Genomic DNA, 22,103 nt, shown 5'->3' with positions numbered 1-22,103 from the left:
CAAACAGTCCTGATTGGTTCATTGCGAATTGAATTAAGTTGAATTATTATTATTATTATTATGATTTATTTATTGTTTATAACCAACTTCAGGACAGCTAAGGTCTTAGCACGTGATCTTCTTCTTGAGCTGTTCATTTTCTGTTGAACCAGATTACATTCATAGCGCCACATATAAACAGCTGTTTTAATGAAATTAATAAAAGTTTTTCTTGATTTCTAAACACCATCTCTAATTGATATCCATCTTATTTGTTACAATGCTATTTTACATTTTTAATGTTAATATTCAATAGTAATAATAATAGAATTTAATGTTATTGTTGTATTAAATATTTAAAATCTTGTTTTTCTTGATTTCTTAACACCCTATTTATTTGATATACAGTTACTGTAATTTAAATGATTTATTTTAATATTTAATAGCATTAATAAGATCAGTATTTAATAAAAATAAAAATTATATTTCTATCAATATTTATTACAATAAATTTTGTTATAACAAGTATTTCTTGCAATGACGGGAAATGAACAATGAAAAAGAACAAGTGTCATCATACAAAATGACAAAACTTTATTAAAAACATACTTGGCATGCTACATACAAACAGAAATGATCAATAACAATGCATTCCCACAAATCTGGGGGGAAAAAACAGTGAAAGGTCATATTTGTAACAAAAAAACAAAAATCTTCATTCTTCATCTATGGCTTATTGTCCAGTTACATTTTGTTGTGCTTAACTTTATGAAGTTATTAAACTAAAAACTTTAATCACTAGCTTATTTCTGTCATTAAAACTAACGTAATTATAATTCATAAAAAGTCAAAGAAAGTGTGTAGTGTAACTAGAATAGCTTTAAGTGGATTGCTCAGGATTTTGCAATGAATTATCCTTCTAAATTTACATCATAATTTAATTTGAAAACAATTAAACATGCATGAGTTAAAATGATCAGAGATTTAATAAATTACTTCATTGGCAATTCTGGAATTTAAATTATTTTAATTTATATTTCATTATTAACATTAATGTGAGATTTCCTTCAAAAAGTTTAGGCAATTAACCCTCTGGTGTGGTCAAAAATGGTCAAGAATGAAACAAATTTCAATGAAATGAATGTACTATATTTTAGTTTGATAATGTTTCTTATTTAATATTATTTTATTAATCGTTTTTTATTTTATTAATATTTTTAATATTTTTAGAGGATTTTATGGTACTAAATTATATTTATGCTGTAGTTATAATCCATTTACTACCATTTTTGAGCATAGACCTGAAAATTACAGTTCCAACTTAAACTGTCATATATGCTTTGGAGCACAGATTTCACTTGTTATGAGAACACACTTGTTATGAAAACTGAACAAAAATACTATTTTCAAGTTTTATATGAAATATATATTTTCCAAAACATGTTTTATTCTAAAACTGTGAGAAAATCAAATCCATAAATCTAAACAAGTTGCGTTCCAAATTTGAGGTTGATATCTCAAAAAATTAGCTTTCAGTAAGATTTTATTTGGGCGCAATACCAAATGTTTCCTCATGAAATTCGTTTCCATCCATTTCCAATGTGCTCATTTTTGACCATGTGGAGTATAATTGTGACTATTTTTTAAGGGCCATTTAACCTTTTCAAATCATGCCCATGATTTTCTGTGTATCTCTCTCTGTGTGTGTTCACATAGCAAGTTTCAAAACCTTTACCAAGTTTCGTACCATAAAAATTCTAAAAAAAAAAAAAACTAAAAAAAAATAAAAACCTAAAATTGTTCAGTGAAAAATGACACCAGAGGGTTAAGTCTTTTTTATAACAGTGGTGCTAGACAATGCCAAAAACACACAATGCATTTGTGTAAGGGGTACTAGAGATATTTTTGATAAAGTATGGCTGTCTCCTCTGTTCTTCTGACTTCATGAATAAATAAATACTATGAAATAATAAAGCTAACTGAAGTGCTTGCCACTTCATTTAGGCTGTATATCAGTTTCCATAATCCAAATAAATCCATGCACAGCTACATATGAGATGTAACAAAAATAAATGTTTCCCTGGACTGCAAAAAAATAACCTTTCATGATAAATGGATTTTCCACACGGGTCCCTTTTCATAACAGCAAAGTAGCAATCACCGTTGCTCGGCGGAATTTCGCAGGTGAAACCCAGTCATTTCAATTGAATGACATGAGCGTGAGTAATAAATGACATCATTTTCATTTTTGGGTGAACTAACCCTTTAAGTGACTGCACTTTAAAAAGTCATAAACAGTAACGTTACATGTGTCTCAGCTGAGCATGAGAGGAAATGATGACAATGCGCAGAGAGGGTGTTCAGTTATGGAGTGTTTCTCTCATTTTGCTGGTGATTTTGTCTCGCAGCTCACAGTGTCTGATCAGATCTCTGACCTCAAGAGGAAGTGAACTACTCCACACCGTCAGCACTGAATCCTCAGCTAAGGCCATCAAACACAGTAAACATCAACAGGTTATCATCATGTAATCATCTGAAATAATATGGAAGCAAAATGTCCTTGATCTTTTAATGTAATAAGATCTTGATATAAGAATTCTAAGATTCTAAGGGTCAGAGTGTTTTTGCCACACAATTTAGTATTAAAATTATGGACTTCAGAGAGAAAAATCTATTAATTAAACAAATTTTATTCCTCAGACAATTAAAATAATGAAAATTAAATAATAATTAAAAAAAGAAGTCCTTATTTTGAAGGAGTTATTAAAATGTTCTTACCTAATTGCATTTTGATTTGGTCTTGTGGCATGCGTTGCCGTCTACCCAATACCAGAACAACATTCTTTCGGTTTAGGGTCTCTGCACAAGAACATAAACTAGTATGTATGACATTAATTCTGTTAAAACAATTGTAGCTCAATTTAAAACAAACAAAACCCACAAAACACTTTAAACTATATATTAAACTGTATTCCTTGTGAAAAAGAAGTACAATTTAGCACACTTTTTTTAAAAGATGAGTAATTATTACAGAAATGAAATCTTTTACAATAATGTACTTAAGTGTTAAATGAATGTAAAGTTTTCTGACACTAAATCGCTTGTTAATTGCAATTAAATTAAAATGTATAGAGTTTATATTAAGTGTGATTAGCTGAACTTTAGTGTGCTTTGTTGACATCTGCAGAACTTTTTTATATGTGATAATTTCATAATTACTTCTATTGTCTTTGAAAGTGGACTCTCTTTTAAGTATACTTAAGTGGCCTTTTATTTCATTAATATTATTATGTCTGCAATTTAAAAAAATATATATATATTTGAGGGAAAAATGAATACAAATTATTTGAAGTACATCACAAGTACACTTCTTTTTCACAAGGGATGCCAAATTATTTACCAACTAGTGAGGTGCTATGACAATTTCTATGTAACTGGATAGACAGGAAACAGAAAGTGTACCAAGCACTGCAGAGCCCATGCAGCGTATAGAGTCGCAGTGAGGGCTGAAGGTCTGCAGTAGCTGGCAGCTGGAGATGTCCACCAACAAGATGTGTCCTGTTTTGGTCCCAATCCACAGAGTACCACTGTGCTGGACCAACAGAGCTTTTACAATCGCCAAAGATGGCACCATTTGTCTATGCTGGTCCTCATCCTGGGCTTTGGACATTTTGGTGGAACTTAAACTGTTGTGGACATATACAAATTGTAAGGTTTAGGAAGTTAATTTCAACCTACTATTAACATCTGTCAGAGGTGATCTGTTCACAAGTGGCCAACCAAGGCACATTGCTGTTAATGCTAGCTATTGATATGTCTCAAATGCGTCCCCTTGGATTTTGATGGAAGAGGCTCTAATTTCATGAAAACATTCAAAGTACAAAAAGTTGGGAAACTGTTCCTTCAAAAATACATTTACATTTTCATCTCACAACTAGTCTAAGTTGCACCAGGATCCCGAGATGTACCAGATTACATTAGATTACACAATAGATTACACTACAACTTGTATTGCAGTTCTAATTACTTGTGATCAGATTCACTGAAACGGATATTAAAGAGTTAGTTCACCCAAAAATGAAAATAATGCCATTTATTACTCACCCTCATGTCGTTCTACACCCGTAAGATCTTTGTTCATCATCGGAACACAAATTAAGATATTTTTGATAAAATCAGTTTCAATTGAAGTTTCAATGGCTTTGCTCTCAATAGAGGCCTCACTGAGCCATCAGATTTCATCAAAAATCTTAATCTTAATTTGTGTTCCAAAGATGAATGAAGGTCCTACAGGTATAGAACGACATGAGGGTGAGTAATAAATGACATTATTTTCATTTTTGGGTGAACTAACCCTTTAATAGCAGGTGTAAAAGGAGTCAAAAGTGTGCAAATGGCTTATATGATTGTGTGTGCCACTTCACCCAAGTAATTGCGTGCAGTCGATGAGGTTCACCATTCTCTCAGTCTTCTTATCCCAGACCTCCACAGTGTGGCTTCTTGTTTTACTCACATACACGTGTTTGTCCACCACTAACCGTGATATACAAGCATCACTGCTGACTCGACCCTGCTTCCTAAAAAAACAGAACAACATCACCAAGAAATTCCATGGAAGGGGCTGTTTAAAGGATTAGTTCACTTTCAAATTAAAATTTCCTGATAATTTACTCACCCCCATGTCATCCAAGATGTCCATGTCTTTCTTTCTTCAGTCGAAAAGAAATTAAGGTTTTTGATGAAAATATTCCAGGATTTTTCTCCATATAGTGGACTTCAGTGCAGCTTCAAAGCATTCTCCCTAATCCCAGACGAGAAATAAGGGTCTTATCTAGAGAAATCATCGCTCATTTTCTATAAAAAAATTAAAATTTTATACGTTTTAACCATAAATGCTCATCTTGAACTAGCTCTCTTCTTCTTCTCTATTTGAATTCCAGCAGTGTAGACGCTGCTAAGTGTATTACTGCCCTCCACAGGTCAAGGTTTGAACTAAATTGTCATATACAATATGCTTGTGCAAGTATATAACAATTAGTTCAAACTTTGACCTGTGGAGGGCAGTAATACACTTAGCAGTGTCTACACTGCTGGAATTCTAATAGAGAAGAAGAAGAAGAGAGCTAGCTCAAGATGAGCATTTATGGTTAAAATGTATATAATTTTTCAATTTTTTTTTTTTTGAGCAATGGTTTCTCTAGATAAGACCCTTATTCTTTGTCTGGTATCGTTTAAAGCCCTTTGAAGCTGCACTGAAACTGTAATTTTGACCTTTAACTGTTTGGGCTCCAGTGAAGTCCACTATATGGAGAAAAATCCTGGAATGTTTTCATCAAAAACCTTAATTTCTTTTCGACTGAAGAAAGAAGGACATGGACATCTTGGATGACATGGGGGTGAGTAAATTATCAGGAAATTTTCATTTGAAAGTGAACTAATCCTTTAACCGACCAGAAACCAGTTGTGTTTTATGTCACGTTTAGGCAAATCCAATTTATCTGTCCTAATCTTACTAAACTTGTCTGCTGCCTTTGACATTTAGCTACTGTCTATGATCTGTCTATAATCTAGATATCACAATAACTACATTTTGCTTGCATGAGTCTTACCAAAAGGGCCAATTCCCATCAGCTAACCAACTGGGAGTGCCTCAGGGTTCTGTGTTAGGCCCCTTACTATTCTCATTGTACACAATCGCACTGTACCTAAACATTAAACATGACATTTCCTCTTTGGGCATGAGATAAGCAGCTCTAACTGTCATTCCTGCCAGTGCTAATTTTGTAGATTCATCAAGCTGTGAACCGGACTCCCATACCATGTCTTCATTGGACGCTACTGACACAACTAGTGAAAAGTAATTTGAAGCTATTATAATCAGTGATGCTATCTACACTGGAGGCAGTGTGACGCATACCCTGTTCTATTTCTGATATACTCCATGAGCTTGCGCTACTTCTGACAACAGGACAACTGGATTTGGAACGTTCACTTTAACTGTGTCCTCAAGCTGTCGCATCCAGTGTAGACACAGTGTCAGAGTCAAGGTTCTGAGTTTGGAATTTGGGTGTCCACATACCTTTAGCCATGTAGTGTACTGTATACAGTATATATACCTTGAGCAGAAAAGGTAAGTTTAAGCTGTTTTTTTTTTTTTTTTTTACAAGAAGAAAAACTGAACCTACTGCTCATTGTGTTACATTCACAGGTGTAGTTGTGCTTGTTTTCAGCAGGTTTGGGGGTACTTACGGGAGGAGCTGTTTGGGTTTGGTGTCTATGCTTCTATAGATGTTGTATTCCACTGAGAACAAGATCACCCTGGTGCCACAGGCCGCCCACAGCGTTTTGCGCTCCTGAGGGTGATTGGATGGGCCGATACACATCAGCGGAGTGTTCACATCACCAACTTGCAGTGTTTTCACTGGACCACCATTCTTTACCTACAGTCATAAAATGTACCATATGTCAGACACCTGAAAAAGTGCTGTTTTGGGGTTTCTTATACTCATCAACGTTGCATTTATTTGATCAAAAATGCAACAAAAACAGTAATATTATGAAATATTATTACAATTAAAATAACTGTTTATTATTTGATTTTTTTAAAATATAATTTATTCCTGTGATGGCAAACTAAATGTTCAGCATCATTACTCCAGTGTTCGGTGTCACATGATCCTTCAGTAATCTGCTAATAAATCTGCTGAAATTTGCTGTTCATGAAACTTATGTTATTATTATAAATGTTGAAAAAAGTTGTGATGCTTCATATTTTTGTGGACATTTTTTTAGGATTCTTGATGAATAAAAAAAAAAAAAAAAATTGTAAAAAAAAAAGTATTTTATTTAAAGAAAAAAAAAAAAAAAAAACATTTAATTGAGATAGAAATCTTTTGTAATATTATAAATGTCTTTAATGTTGTCATGTTTATATTCTCCAAAGAAGCTTGAAGCAGGAAATCTCACAAAAATCTTTAAAGGATTAGTTCACTTTCAAATTAAATTTTCCTGATAATTTACTCACCCCCATGTCTTTCTTTCTTCAGTCAAAAAGAAATGAAGGTTTTTGATGAGAACATTCCAGGATTATTCTCCATATAGTGGACTTCAATGGCCTCCAAACGGTTGAAGGTCAAAATTACAATTTCAGTGCAGCTTCAAAGAGCTTTAAACGATACCAGACGAGGAATAAGGGTCTTATCTAGCGAAACCATCGGCCATTTTCTAAAAAAAAAAAAATTTAATTATATACGTTTTAACTATAAATGCTCATCTTAAACTAGCTCTTTTTTTCTTCTTCTTTATTAGAATTCCGGCAGTGTAGACACTGCTAAGTTTATTACTGCCCTCCACAGGTCAAAGATTGAACTAATTGTTATATACTTGCACAAGCATATTACACTTAATACACTTAGCAGTGTCTACACTGCTGGAATTCTAATAGAGAAGAAGAAGAAAGCTAGTTCAAGATGAGCATTTATGGTTAAAATGTGTAAAATGTTAATGTTTTTTTAGAAAATGAACAATGGTTTCTCTGGATAAGACCTTTATTTCTCGTCTGGGATTGCGTAGAATGCTTTGAAGCTGCAATGAAACTAATTTTGACCGTTTGGGGTCCATTGAAGTCCACTATATGGAGAAAAATCCTGGAATGTTTTCATCAAAATTTCTTTTCGACTGAAGAAAGAAAGACATGAACATCTTGGATGACATGGATGTGAGTAAATTATCAGGAAATTTTAATTTGAAAGTGAACTAATCCTTTAACAGGAAACTCGAATACTCAGAAAATAGCAACGAACATTAAACTCAACTAACGCTGACAATAATCGACAAAGAACTGAACAAAACAGAGAGCATTTATGCACAGAGTAAATGAGGGAAATAACAGGAAATGGCTGAACAGAATCCTTAACTAATAAGTTACCAAGGAAAGGGTAAACGAATGCTACACTGAAAGGATACACAAGTAACCTGAGCATATGAATAAAACAGAACCCTGACAGCTGTCACTTTTCATCAGTTTAATGCATCTTTGCTAAATAAAAGTATTAATTTCTTTTAAAAAAATTACTTCTGAATGGTAATGTATGCAATAGTGCTAAACAATTATATTTTATAATTAACCATCAATTAAAGAAGGCTTTCTCAGATGGTTCTCCTTTATATCTGTACGACTGTATTATACCGTACATATTGAAATAACAAATAATAAATGATAAATACCTTCAAGACTGAATCTTCATAAACAACTAGTGTCCCGTTTGCTGTCCCGACCAAAAGGTAATTCTTTAAGCATCTGAAAAATTGAAACATCATTCTCTCATTTAAGGTACATCATCCAAGCAGCCATGTCACTTCATATCCAGAAATTTAGATGTAATCACCTTTGCTGGTCAGTGTGAAAGTACAGTGACGTCACAGAGTCATTCACACTCTTCAGACAGTGCAGAACCTCTGCGTTTATCGTGTCCATGATGATGAGTGAACCCGACTGTGTACCAGCAACTAACCAGTCATTGCATGACCCTGGAGCTCTGATGATCACCATGCAGAGGACAGGACTGCTGTCAATCTCCTAAAAGAGGGTGGGAACACAGTTAACTTCACTGTTAAATGATTGATCACCCCAAAATAAAAATTCTATCAACATGTTACCACCCTCATGCCATATAAAACCAGTATGACTTTCTTTTTAAGATATTTTAAAGAATTTTATGTAACCCAACAGTTTCGGTTTCCATTGACTTCCATTGTATGGACAAAAAAATCCCATACAAAGCCAAAACTGTTTGGATACGAACAAAATATCTTTTATGTTCTGCAGAAGATTAAAGTCATATAGGTTTGGAATGACATGATGGTGAGCAAATTATGACAGAATTTATTTTTGGGTGGACTATCCCTTTAAAAAAGCAGTCATTGTGTTAATTCCTCAAGGATTGTGGGTGAACTGGTTGACATGAGGATGATAGAATCATTTGTTTAGATGAAAGAGTACTTAGCATGAAAACTTAGTGTGTATTTATAATTCATGCCATTTGTTGGGGTAACAGTCTCTTTAGTACCTGGCTTAATCTCCCCCCTGTCTCCAGATCCAGTGATGTCACACAGCCCACTTTCTGGCTACTACTGCCGCCCCCGATCCACACACGTGTATTTGTACCTCTGTTTGCATCTCCACCTGCACTGGAGATAGCGAAACACTCGCCTGGCAAACTCATCAGGTTCAGCTCTCGCATCAGACAAAGCATCTCTGCAGAATTCAGACGAACAAACACCTAAAACATAGACACATTGAATGACACAAATGTTTGCACTGAAAATTCACATTATAATGAGTCCAGAAATTGTTCTTTCTCAGATGTAATCAGTTGTCTAACCTGAGCAGATGTAGGTCTGTCCTGAGGGTTTTCTTTCAAACAGTCCCTCATCAAAGACTCAAACCCTGGCCACGGAGAACAGCCATAATCTTTAACTGGATCTATATCAGTGATTATAGAGAGTTATTAATATTATTATATATTAACAATCAAATTAAAATATCATACATTGGAATGCTCGGGTAAGATGTAAAATTATAACAGCCTTCTTGATTTCTTTGCTTGCTTTCATCAGTTTGGCTTTTACTCTCTTGCACTGACTCATTCGCTAAGTTAAACAGCCAATCAGAGTTCTCTCTCTCACCGACGGCCCAACGCCGATTCAACATGCTGAATTGGCCCAGAAAACCCAGATGCCATCAGACTAGAGTCAATGGTGAGGAACACACTGAAAAAACTAAGGCGAACGATGCTCAAAAACGGCCCTACGTTGCCGACAGTCGGCTTGGTATGTCCCGGCTTTTAAGTTTTGCCATGTGGGTAAAAAGACAAATAAATCACAGATTTTCACATACTCCACACATATTTCTATTACACAAAATGGAAATCATCTACATATCTGTTCACAGGACTGTATACACTTAATGAGTGCTGTTTGTGACACAACAAGGTATACAAACTTGCCTATTAAGGTATACATGAATGCATGGGTGAAAATTCAACATTACACAATTATGTTTTGACGCTATGTGTTCAGCACAATGCTTAGATTAATCTGGATTTGGACTGAAAAGTGAATTGTGTGTAGGAAAATCCTTAAAGACACTGCTCTAATGGTGAATTTTAAACTAAGCAAATAACCCTCACACCGGAGGAGGGGCTATACTGTGTCCACCTCACACAACAACAGCCAATCACAACGCTATCAGAAATGTGCTAATTTGCAATTCGCTCCTGCTCAGGAAGGATTAATAGGTACTGTTTGAGACAGACAGAAAGTTGTTGTAAAAAGACTCTGAAGCTCTAAAAAGAGAAACGAGGAAGTTCGGCAAGAAGAGAATTTTGGGGAGTTCGGAAACAGCAACAACAACCAAGCGTGTTCCCGCCATTTTCAGGAAAAGAACATTCACCTTCAAAGCTTATTTCCTCTGTGCGTCTTCACCTTATTAGTCCAGAGTTTATTTTCCCATAAGATAACATGTAACTGCCACAATAACATCCCACTCTTAATACTTTTATCAATCTATTGCACTTTACTTATTTATCCTTTCATAGTATTCATTTAGTAGTTAGTTACTTTTTTTGTTAATAAAATTCCTTAAATTACACTTGTGTCATCCTTGTGTTGATAATACTGTAAGAGACTCTATTTTATTTTATTTTATTTATTTATTTGATAGGGACAGTGTGTGTTAATGGACAGACATGATTGTACATGAATGTAAACACACCGGATTGTAGCCGAAGGCTAATTTCCATCCGTTGTCCCGGGGGCTGGGGTCACAAAAGGCCACAAAGGGCTCTACAAGTGAATGATATCTCACAAAAACTTCAGATGGGTCAGATGACAAACTACATCCAATTTATATTCTTATTCAGTCAACAATCTTCCTGGATTGTACTTTACTGTCAAGGTGGAACTCCTTGGCTGGATCCCCACAAACAAAGAGTCACCTGACACTCTCAAAACCAAATTTATTGTTTGAATTTACTTAAAATTGACAGAATTTGAAAGCTGAGACTTTGTTTCATATCAAAAGTAACAGCTTAATAGCTTATTGTGATTTATCGGATGGAGGCACACTACAAATAATGTTTAGTGAAGTTTTGTTCACATATCCAATGAAAACAGTACAGACTAAAAGATCGATTCTTGGGATTTAAGAATCGATAATGGTTCATCAAAATGAGAATCGATTAAAATCGAGAGAGTAGTGTAGTGTAGTTAGTAGTGTATATACAAACGTCAAAATAAACAAAATAACTCAGAATGCTACCTGGTAGTTTTCCTTGCACAGCCACCTCATCAAACTCACTGGGAAACTTCATCCCATCAGATATCCGCTCACCATAGGTCAAAAGGTCATACAGGAGCAAACCAAATGAAAATACATCTGCCTGGACATTATAGATGACATTCCCTCGGGCGACCTCCGGGGCTCTAAAACCTGTACGTTTTTAAGACACAAGATTAGAATATATAAAAGTAAACATCATCTGTTTGTTTAATTACTGTTTCATAGAGGATAAGTAAGAGGGACCTGGTGTCCCTTCCGAGCTGCGGACGCCCATACTGCAGCAGTACTGTGCTATGCCGTAGTCTGTGATTTTTGCGATGAACTCGGCGTCCGTCTTCAGGTTAAACAACAAAACGTTGTGTGGCTTCAGATCTCGGTAGATAATCATAGAAGAGTGCAAATATCTGTTTGAATACAAAATGTGGCAGAGATGCTGTCCTAAAGTTTAAACTTGTATTGAACCCTGAACATTTCTTTAAAGGTGACTACATTTTTGCGTCTGGTCTAGTTAGTGTACCCACCTGAGACCATCCGCCACATGTAGTGCTATCCTGTGCTGTAGTTTCCAGCTGAGACAGCCATTTTCACGCTCAAACAGTGAGTCCAGAGAGCCACATGGGGCGAGTTCCATCACAAGAATGTGCGGGTTACAACCAGCTGCCAAAAGCTCCACAAGACTGGGGTGACACAGTCGTCCAAGTACTGCCAGTTCCTGGAGACAAATCATTTTCAAGAAAATACACCAACAATGTACCGATGCTGGTACTAGGACACAGCTTGCTAATGTCCCAACCAGGAGTAAGTTAAGACTTGCTTGGTTTCTTTTTCAATCACATAACTCACCTGTCGTACCAGCCGATGAACATAAAGTGCAGATGCATGTTTGTTAAAAATCTTCACAGCAACTTCTTCGTTCTTGTACACAGCTTTATATACTGACCCGAAACCTCCATCCCCTTCAGTAAAAAAAGACTGTTAGTTTCTACTTCCTACAGAAGTTTCTTTTTCTGTCTCTGGCTATATGGTTCATTCATGTACTAACCCAACAGATACTCTTTAGAGAGCTCCATCTCCAGCTGCTCTGGATCCAGTATGGTGCTGGACGGCTGGTCGCTCAGTACCAGGTCCGGAGAGATCTGAGAGATGGGCAGAGTACAGCTGGGGTCCTCTGGGTTCACCAGCAAACCATCTTACAGACAAGAAACCAGTCAAGACAGCACAGGTGGCATTTTGCACCATTTTTATACAGCAGGTTATCAATAAAATAGTTATGTTTCAGAAACCTGCATTGATGTTAGAGAGTAGATCTTCCAGCAGCATTTTCTGGCAGTTTTGTCCATCGTTAAAGCTGTAGAGAGCCCATTTCTTAAGTAGTGTCTCCCCGGTGCCGTGGACATCTGTGGCGAGGAGGCCTGGAAACCATTCCTCCAGCAGAGAGTCAATGTGATCCACCACCTGCCCAAACAACACACGACCTACATAGGACAGAGACGTCATCATTGTTGTAATCATCACCATCAACACCATCATCACCTTATCATCAACACATCATTATCATATGTAATAATAACCACAATCATCCTATCAAATGCATCACTATCACCATTATCATCACCCCCATGCAGAGGTGGGGGAGTCAGTTACATGACTTGAGTCAAGTCGCAAATTTAAGGACTTGCTTGACTAAATGGAGAAAAAGACTTGACTCGACTTGAGAACCGATGACGCGAGACTTGACTTTAACTGCATGATGTGACAATGACTTAACAACTGTAATTAATTATTATTATTATTTTTATTATTTACAACATTGCAATATCAATTGATAAGCAAAATGCAAGCCACGGAACCATCGGCACCACTAACCAGAGTCCTACAGCACAGTAAAATACTGCAGAGTGCCAAATACAGAAGACAGAAGAGAATCTCTCACAATTGCTTCTTTGGATATAAATACTTTGAAATTGACCATATTCATAAAGGTGATTTGCTGTATGCACAATTTGCAAAGCCAGGATTTTGGACCTTTTAAATTCACTTAAAAAAGGTTAGGAAAGAAATCCCCTGGAATTCAATTTAATTCAAATATTGGCTCTTAATGAGAACATTTGATTCTGAATGAGTTTGATGGTGCTCCGTAGCTAAAGCTAACATTACACACTGTTGGAGAGATTTATAAAGAATGAAGTTGTGTTTATGAATTATACAGACTGCATGTGTTTAAAAAAAGAAAATAACGAAAGTCTTGTCTCCGTGAATACAGTAAGAAACGATGGTAACTTTAACCACATTTAACAGTACATTAGCAATATGCTAATGAAACATTTAGAAAGACAATTTACAAATATCACTAAAAAATATCATATAATCATGGATCATGTCAGTTATTATTGCTCCATCTGCCATTTTTCAGTTGCTTGCTTACCTAGTCTGATGATTCAGCTGTGCACATCCAGACGTCCTTGCCCTTGTCTAATGCTTGAACATGAGCTGGCATATGCAAATATTGGGGGCGTACATATTAATGATCCCGACTGTTACGCAACAGTCGGTGTTATGTTGAGATTCGTCTGTTCTTCGAAGGTCTTTTAAACAAATGAGATTTATATAAGAAGGAGGATACAATGGTGTTTGAGACTCACTGTATGTCATTTCCATGTACTGAACTCTTGTTATTTAACAAGAGTTCAGTACATGGTTTCTTACTGTTTACACTTTACTGAGAGCAAGACTGAAATCATTATATTTGGTCCAAACTGTACTAATAAGACCTCTAACATTGATTTGGACCCCTTGCTTCCCTATGTCAAATCCACTGTTAAAAATCTGGGGGTAATAATGGATACAGATTTTAAACTTGATAAACAGATAAACTCGTTAGTCAGGTCAAGTTTTTGTCAGTTAAGGCTTTTATCTAAAGTTAAACCTTTTTTGTCATTTAATGATTTTGAAAGGCTTATACTGTACATGTTTTTATTTCATCACGCTTAGACTATTGTAATGCTCTCTATGTTGGTGTCAGCCAGGCCTCTCTCTCACGCTTGCAGTTAGTTCAAAATGCAGCAGCTCGTCTTTTAACACGGACACGTAAACGGGAACATATTTCGCCCATATTGTCCTCGCTACATTGGCTTACGGTTCGTTTTAGGATTGATTTTAAGGTTTTAATGCTTGCTTATAAATCTTTAAATGGCCTAGCACCAACTTACCTTTCTGACCTTATACAATTGCACATCCCATCAAGGTCTCTGAGGTCTGCTGATCATATGCTGCTGACCATTCCTAGAGTACGACTGAAGCACAGGGGCGATCGTGCCTTTGCAGTAGCTGCCCCTAAACTCTGGAACTCACTACCTTTGTCTGTGAGGATGGCCCCTAATTTAACTGCTTTTAAAACTAGTCTTAAAACATATTTTTATTCTTTGGCATTTAATACAGTCTAAGAGCTGTGGGTTTTTTTGTTTGTTTCCTAATTCGTAATGTTTTGTATATTGCCCTTTTTATTGTTGTTGTTTGTTTTATGTCCCTTTTTATATGTACAGCACTTTGGTCAACTACTGTTGTTTTTAAATGTGCTTTAGAAATGAATTAAACTTGAAACTTGAAACTATGCCGAGATAAATTCAATTTTTAATTCTAGGGCACCTTTAAGCCACTGACTTGCTTGGTTTGTGCGAGACTTGAGACTTGACTTGAGATTTGTTGGTAAGAACTTATTTGTGACTTGAACATGTGACTTGCTTCCACCTTTGCTGCCATGACATCATGATTTCATCATCACCATCTTTATAATATACCATTATTAATACCAATATACCATTATCACCATCACATCCATCAGTATCCCACAATCAGTAAATCATTACCATCATCACTATAATACATCACATCATCATATAATTATCACTTACTTCTATCAAAATCATAACCATCATCATCATCACTAACATGACTGCATCATATCACCATCACTATCTTCATCACCACCACAATCATTATTATCACCAAGTCAAATAAATGCATCACTATCATCACCATCACCACATTATCACAAAACCATCATAATCACTACTATATCATCATCACATCACTTCCATCATATCCAACACCATACCACCCTCATCATCACCCCCACGATGTCATTACCATCATCATGGCCAACATACAATTATCCTTAACCAATTAACATTCACCATCACACCTTTACCACACTTTCATCAACCCCACATCACCATTGCCATCACATCAACATCATGCCATCACCTTCATCAAAATCATAATCATCACATCATCATCACCCCCACAACCACATAATCACCAATATCTTTACTATTACAGTTCATTATTTTCATCATGACATCATCATCTCTATCATAGTCCCCACCATCATCATCACCATTACATTACTATTGTTAAATCACAACTGTCATTACCATTACTGTAGTGTTTAGAATGGCCCAAACACTGTGATACAACCATGTCTCTCTCTTACCTTTGCGAGAGCAGGGGACGGTGATCTTGATGAAGCTAGCAGAGCTCTCTTCTAGAGGCAAGGCCTCCACCAGACAGTAAGCTTCAGCAGACCAGCTCAGATAGATGCCCTTCCTCCAGTAGATCCGATTTGGTCTTAATGATTTCTCTGCAGAATACACACACAGTTAACCAACTTGCATCCTATTAATTTGGCAGACACTTTAATCCCAATCAACTTACAGTGCATTCACTTTATTATACATTATATTAGTATGTGTGTACCTTGGGAATCAAACCTATGACTGGCTAGCATAATGTTTGACCAGTTACAGGAATCCTTTATGCTGACTTTTAGAGTCTGTGTTGTGTTACCTGTGCCATAGAGCAGGAAAGCAGACACTTCCAAAAGACGGCTGATCTGTCTGGACCAGTATCCCATGGGGAAGTACGGCATCTCATAAAGCCGAATAATCACCTCTGAATTTTCACAATGAGGGAGCTCAATCTCCGGCCTGTGATCTGACAGGCTGGGCACATATCAAACACAAAAAATTACAACCGTACAACATTTACTTTTTATACATTTAATACAAAAAAGGGTCCTATTGCTACCTGCTAGGTATAAGTAACTGGTCATCTCCGAAGGGCAGGGCTATTTGAAACTTCTCCAATAGTTTGAAGTACTGAGTCAGATGATTCTTGGGAAAACAGTGACTTTTGTCAAGAAACTTCTCTACAGCGGAGCGCAGCACCACTCCTCTAGTGCTGTCCCATTGACCAAAGCTCCTCGGTGTCAGCGTCTGTTAATCAACACAACAGATAAGACATTACTGCTGTGAAAGTGGGAATTTGTCAAAAAGAGAAGTAAGATTGTGAGTGTATAACCTGTGAGATGACGTTACAAAGCCATTGTGGGTCGATGAAGTACAAATCCTTTAGCTGAAGCACTGGATCATCAAAGTGCAGCAGGACACCTGGAGACAAATACAGACAAGAGAGCCTATTTACTCCTGCAAGTGATCACATTTTAATAAAGATGTAAACCAGGTCCAAAACAATTTGTGATCACATTTGGAAGATGAAACACACATTAAATATGTAGTGTAAACTAATCTGCCTTGATGCATCCAGTGACAGCAACAGTGTAACTCTAATTGTGTATTCAAAGTGTTCAATTCATTATTAAAAATCCCTTTTCACATTCATCTTGACTGAGGGGGAAGAATAGTCAAGAGGGGAATGCCCCTCATGCCCCCCTGTGACACCGGCTCTGGAAACACCCATATACTGGACATAAATAGCAACAGGAAGATATCAGAAAGAGTTTCAGGAGTGAAACAACTCTAACCAGCCTCGCTGAGGAAGTGGATAGCGTGTGGTAACTCTCCCTCCTCTAGCTGTAGCTGTGTTTCCTGAATTATCTCCAGTAGTCTGCTATGCCAGAGGACCGGGAAGTCAGCAGGCACACACGAACTCTCCTGCAGAACTCTTCTCTCCAGCTCCACATAACAGTCTGGAATCAGCTGCCCCATTACTGGCTGACCCTGGATCTGCCAATAGCACAGACACAATTCATTAATTAAAAGCAATGTGGTTTCAGTGACGTCACCGAAGTGATGGCAGCTTGAAAGATCAGAAAGATACTATTATTGTCAACAATGAAGATGGGGCTCAAGTACATAATATGCAAAAACAAAAGAAGCAATTACAATTAAAGTGAGGAGAAATGCGGGGTCAAAACACAAAGTCGCCATTAAATGTCTTCCCGGATGATATAGCGCTGGAGTGGCGAGGCGCCAGCAAATCTGAGGAGATAGTTAGCTTGGATATGATTCTCCAAAAATTGCATGACTTGAGTAGAGACCATTCAGATCAGCTAAAATAAATTAGGGAGGATATCCAAAACACCAATGACCGACCGGAAGAAGCCGGGGAATGAATCGTGGGTTTGAAAATATCACAAAAAAACTGAAAGCATATTAATTTTAAAAAATTCAGACACAGTTAGAAGCAAGGATAACAGACCAAGAAGGCCATTTGTGATGGAACAATATCAGGATCTACTGGGTCGTATAAACGGGACAAGAGCAATTTGCCATCTACGATCACTATTGTCTAATATTTTCAATTGTGAAATTGATGATTTAAACATGCGAAAAATACATAATATGGCTTGGATGAAATTCTTAAAAAAATTGATATTTTACAAGAAATTATACTGTACTTCTAGAACAAAATAGATGAAGATTCTCAAGGAATGAAAATTATTGAATCTTTGAATCTACCTACAGTTTATGCATGAAACAATAAAAAACTGTAATCAGTTTCTTAAGAAACCATTGAAGAACTGAACATTGCTATAACAGGGTTGAAATTAAATAAGTCAACAGGCCCAGGTGTTTTGTTTTTTTATCTCAGAATGTTTGCATATTGGTTTGTGTAAATTAATAGTATAATTTGTATAAAGTTGTATATTGGGTTAAAACAAGCTAAATTAATATACTGATTCTACATAAAGGAGAGATGGGAACATGAAGTCTTTCAGTAGAGGAGTGGGAAAGTATACATGAGTCTCAATGGAAAACAACAACAAAAAAAATTCTGGGGAGAGTTTGTTTGGAAGGGCGCAGTTAGACTTTTCTTCACACCTGATCAAATCAAGTAATAGTCACATAGATCGAGTTGCTGGTGAAGGTGCGGGGTTAACAAGGCAAATAATTTCCGTATTGTACTTATTACAGACATAATATACTTTATAAGAATGTATATTAAGAAACAGTCATAAAAGTGTACAAAAAGTGTACAGAGCGTACAAAAAAACTTCATAAAACTTGATCTATAGCAGATTATTAATATTGACTACTTTTATGATAACTCTATGGTATTTTATTGGTTAATATCATTAATAATATTTGCTAATAAGAGCCATGAAAAACTAAATTTGTAAATCACCTTAAATTCAATGAGTTCTCTGTAGATGGCTTTGCGTAACCTGCTAATGGACTCGGACTCCTCACAGGCGCACAGCATGTGGCTGTCTTTGATCACTGGAAACCCGGGCTGAGACAGCAGCTCTTCTCGCAGCTTTAGAACACACTCCTGTAGGTGGCGCTCTTCACACACATCTGCATGAGTTCCAACCAAAATCACAGGAGACTGTCCAGCTATGGCCTGAGAGAAACAGTTTTTTTTATTCAAATATGCAAATTATGTCATTTTAAAACCTAAACCAAATGTTCCACAGATCGGTATGGTTTTATATTCACAGTAAAAACGTTATATTGACGTTTTGATACTACCTAAGGAAAATCTACTGTTTGCACAACATTTCCAAAATGATTAACTTTGGTTGTACAAAATTCCAGCCTCAGATCTAATATTTAACAAAGATTATGTTAATTTCTCAAAGTTTATGTTAGTTTGGTTATCTTTTTCTTTTTTTTTTTTAGGTGTGCTTAATACAACGTTTTTAAAAACTATACTACATAGCATCTCGGCAGCATGATTGTTTATATTATCACAAAATTTAAACTGTATATAAATGCACACCTCTATATATCCAACTTTATCCAAAACCATGCAGTACTTTACTCTTGTAAAGTGATATATACTGTATAGCAAACCTCAACTGCTTGATTTTTTTTAATCATCGCAAAATGTAACTCCACTATTGCCCAGCTCTTTATATAAAGTTGGATATATAAGTATGTCCAACATTATTTGCATAAATACATTATACACACGTAGAGCACTATATATTGGGATGTAACGGTAGACAAAAATGATGGTTCAGTACATACCTCAGTTCAGTACGTTTTCTATTAAAGGTTACAATTAACAACAGAGCCTAAAGTGTTGCATTCAATCACTGTTTATTTTTAGATATAATAATCAACAAAATTGTATGTAAAAATGTAAATTGCACAAAAGCCACAAAACTTCTAAAGCCAATTATAAAATTATGGTTTTACTCCAATTCGTTGTTGAAATATAATCATTTACACAGCAGCTGTCATAAATTGTTTTCATGACAGATTTATTTAAACATACATTAAATAATTAAGACATCGCTAACAGGTTAAGTAAATATAGGCTAATATTGTGCATTTATTTAACGAAATGCTCTTCTTTAAAGTTCCTTTCTCTAGTGAACTAAAGCTGTGGACACTGAATGACTTGCCTGAGGTTAATGTAATGCTTTGTAACATTGTTTACAAGCTGTTTGACTTTCCGCGTTTGAAACACATGAGACGTGATGTTCATTCATGTTTATTTCATTCTATAACCAGTAGTAAAAAGTTATAGCTTGAACTGAGGCACTTATGGAGCGATCTTTCATGCCACATCAAGAGCATCAGAACATAATTTATTGTTTAAATTTCCTGAAAAGAAATGATCAGAACTTGAAAGATGAGACTTTGAATCTGATCAAAAGTAACAAAACACAAAGCTTATTGAAATTATTGGACAGGAGGCACGCTATATAACGTCTAGTGAAGTTTTATTGAAACACCAACAGAAACAGCATAGACTAAAAGATCGATCTTAGCATTTAAGAATCAATATTTATTTATTAAAATGAAGATATTTAAAACTAGGTGTTTCAAATGAATATTCACACATGAAGTGGTTAAAACAACGCTGTGTTTGTTTGGTACACTTGCATACCTAACCGAAATACCCATAACGAATATGTGTACCGTTACACCCCTACTATATACTGTACTATATAGCATACCCCAACTGCTTAAAGAGATAGTTCACTCAAAAAATGAAAATTCTGTCATCATTTACTCACCCTCAAGTTGTTCCAAACCTGTATGAATTTCTTTCTTCTGCTGAACACAACAGAATATATTTTGAAGAATATGGATAACCAAACATTTGATGGACCCCATTGTCTTCTATAGTATTTTTTTGCCATACTATGGAAGTCAATGTGGTCCATAAACTTCATAATTCATAATACCTTCTTTTGTGTTCAGGAGAAGAAAGAAATTCATATAGGTTTGGAACAACTTGAGGGTGAGTAAATGATGAGAGAATTTTCATTTTTGGTTAAACTATCCCTTTAATTTCTTGTATCGTCGTAAAAATTATATTATAAACTATGTTATAAACTGTAAACTATATTATTGCACAGCTCTAATCTGCTAAATGTAGTTAAATGTACCATGACCTAGAATGAAAATGTTTGAAAAACGTGTTGTAAAAGCATTCTGTGCTTGCTGGAATGAGTAAAAGGTTAAACTTACTTTAATGTTAAAGAGCCAGGGTTTTATGGCATCTATCTCACTGGTTCCTTTTTTCAGGTCATACAGCACTAGATAGAGAGCCCTGGAGCTCATAAAGTGAGGGTGAAACCCACTGCATTCTTCAGCACCTGCACAATAATAGAAAGAGGAAAACCTGTAATTTCCTAATTATATTTTTCCACAGTTGATTTGTTGCTAGCATTGTGTAGATGCTCACCAGATAACTCCCAAACATTTAGCAGCATGTTCCTCTTTTCTTTGTTCCTGATGGGCCAGTTTCTGACGCTGACGCCAACGGTGTGCTGATCAGATCGCCACTGAGAGCGCTTGAGTCTCATCAGCTGCTGAATCAAAGAGCTTTTCCCGCTACACGGGCTGCCCACCACGATGAGCTTCATGCGGTAATAAGGGACAGCTTTCTTCAGACGCTGCTGCAAGAACCTGTAAGAACCACAGCGAATCAGCAATCACATTATCACTCAATATTAAAGACTCCATGAAATGGCTGGACGAGGTATTTGAAAACTGGACAATTGAAGGTAGGCAATTGAAACAGGACATTTGGGTGGGGGCGGGCCATATTATAAGGCCCTTCCCTTTTTTAAATAGCCAGTAATCTTTCCTTTATATCATGAACTATGATTCCTACAGCTATTTATAGGCAGATGGTATTTGTAATTATAGGGAGGGACATAAATACACTAGGGAGCATTCTATTGGGCAAAAAATTGAATACGCCCCTCTGTGCAAGATGAGTCATCAGTATGTTTTGCCCTTTTTCCCGGAAGAGAAATACTATATGTATTACTACTAAAAGTTTATTTAATAAAGTAAAGTTTAGAAGCATATTAGTGTCAAGGAACAGATAAGGACTACAATTTTGATTTCATGTTGTCTTTAAACCTTAGATTAAAAAGAGAGAGAAAGAGAAAGAAAAAACAGATATAATAGCTAATATTATAAAACTGCACTTATAAAAAACTGAATACTAAACACGCTATAATCCAAATCCAGGGGTTTACATGCAGGGGTTTAAGAAAATTCAGGACAACAAT

General features: G+C 35.9%; 1 protein-coding gene across 1 annotated transcript in view; it reads right to left on the bottom strand.

Annotated features, from left to right (window-relative positions):
* Positions 1-548: 548 nt before the first annotated feature.
* lrrk2 (leucine-rich repeat kinase 2) overlaps positions 549-22,103 on the bottom strand; it is a 50,823-nt gene continuing 29,268 nt past the window's right edge. The window contains 23 exon segments of the mRNA XM_048158276.1: positions 549-2,461; positions 2,758-2,838; positions 3,442-3,665; positions 4,404-4,556; positions 6,229-6,419; positions 8,206-8,278; positions 8,367-8,557; positions 9,048-9,260; positions 9,363-9,463; positions 11,300-11,470; positions 11,564-11,724; positions 11,842-12,032; positions 12,164-12,276; positions 12,363-12,509; positions 12,604-12,795; positions 15,813-15,959; positions 16,166-16,320; positions 16,406-16,593; positions 16,679-16,767; positions 17,142-17,343; positions 18,746-18,964; positions 21,049-21,176; positions 21,266-21,489. Of these exon segments, the coding sequence (XP_048014233.1) occupies positions 2,340-2,461; positions 2,758-2,838; positions 3,442-3,665; positions 4,404-4,556; positions 6,229-6,419; positions 8,206-8,278; positions 8,367-8,557; positions 9,048-9,260; positions 9,363-9,463; positions 11,300-11,470; positions 11,564-11,724; positions 11,842-12,032; positions 12,164-12,276; positions 12,363-12,509; positions 12,604-12,795; positions 15,813-15,959; positions 16,166-16,320; positions 16,406-16,593; positions 16,679-16,767; positions 17,142-17,343; positions 18,746-18,964; positions 21,049-21,176; positions 21,266-21,489 (3,676 nt within the window). The 3' untranslated portion in view covers positions 549-2,339.

This window comes from Megalobrama amblycephala, linkage group LG15 (genome assembly GCF_018812025.1).
Source record: "Megalobrama amblycephala isolate DHTTF-2021 linkage group LG15, ASM1881202v1, whole genome shotgun sequence".
NCBI lineage: Eukaryota > Metazoa > Chordata > Actinopteri > Cypriniformes > Xenocyprididae > Megalobrama > Megalobrama amblycephala.
Note: the sequence above shows the minus strand (reverse complement) of the source record. Positions and strands in the feature narration are given on the sequence as shown.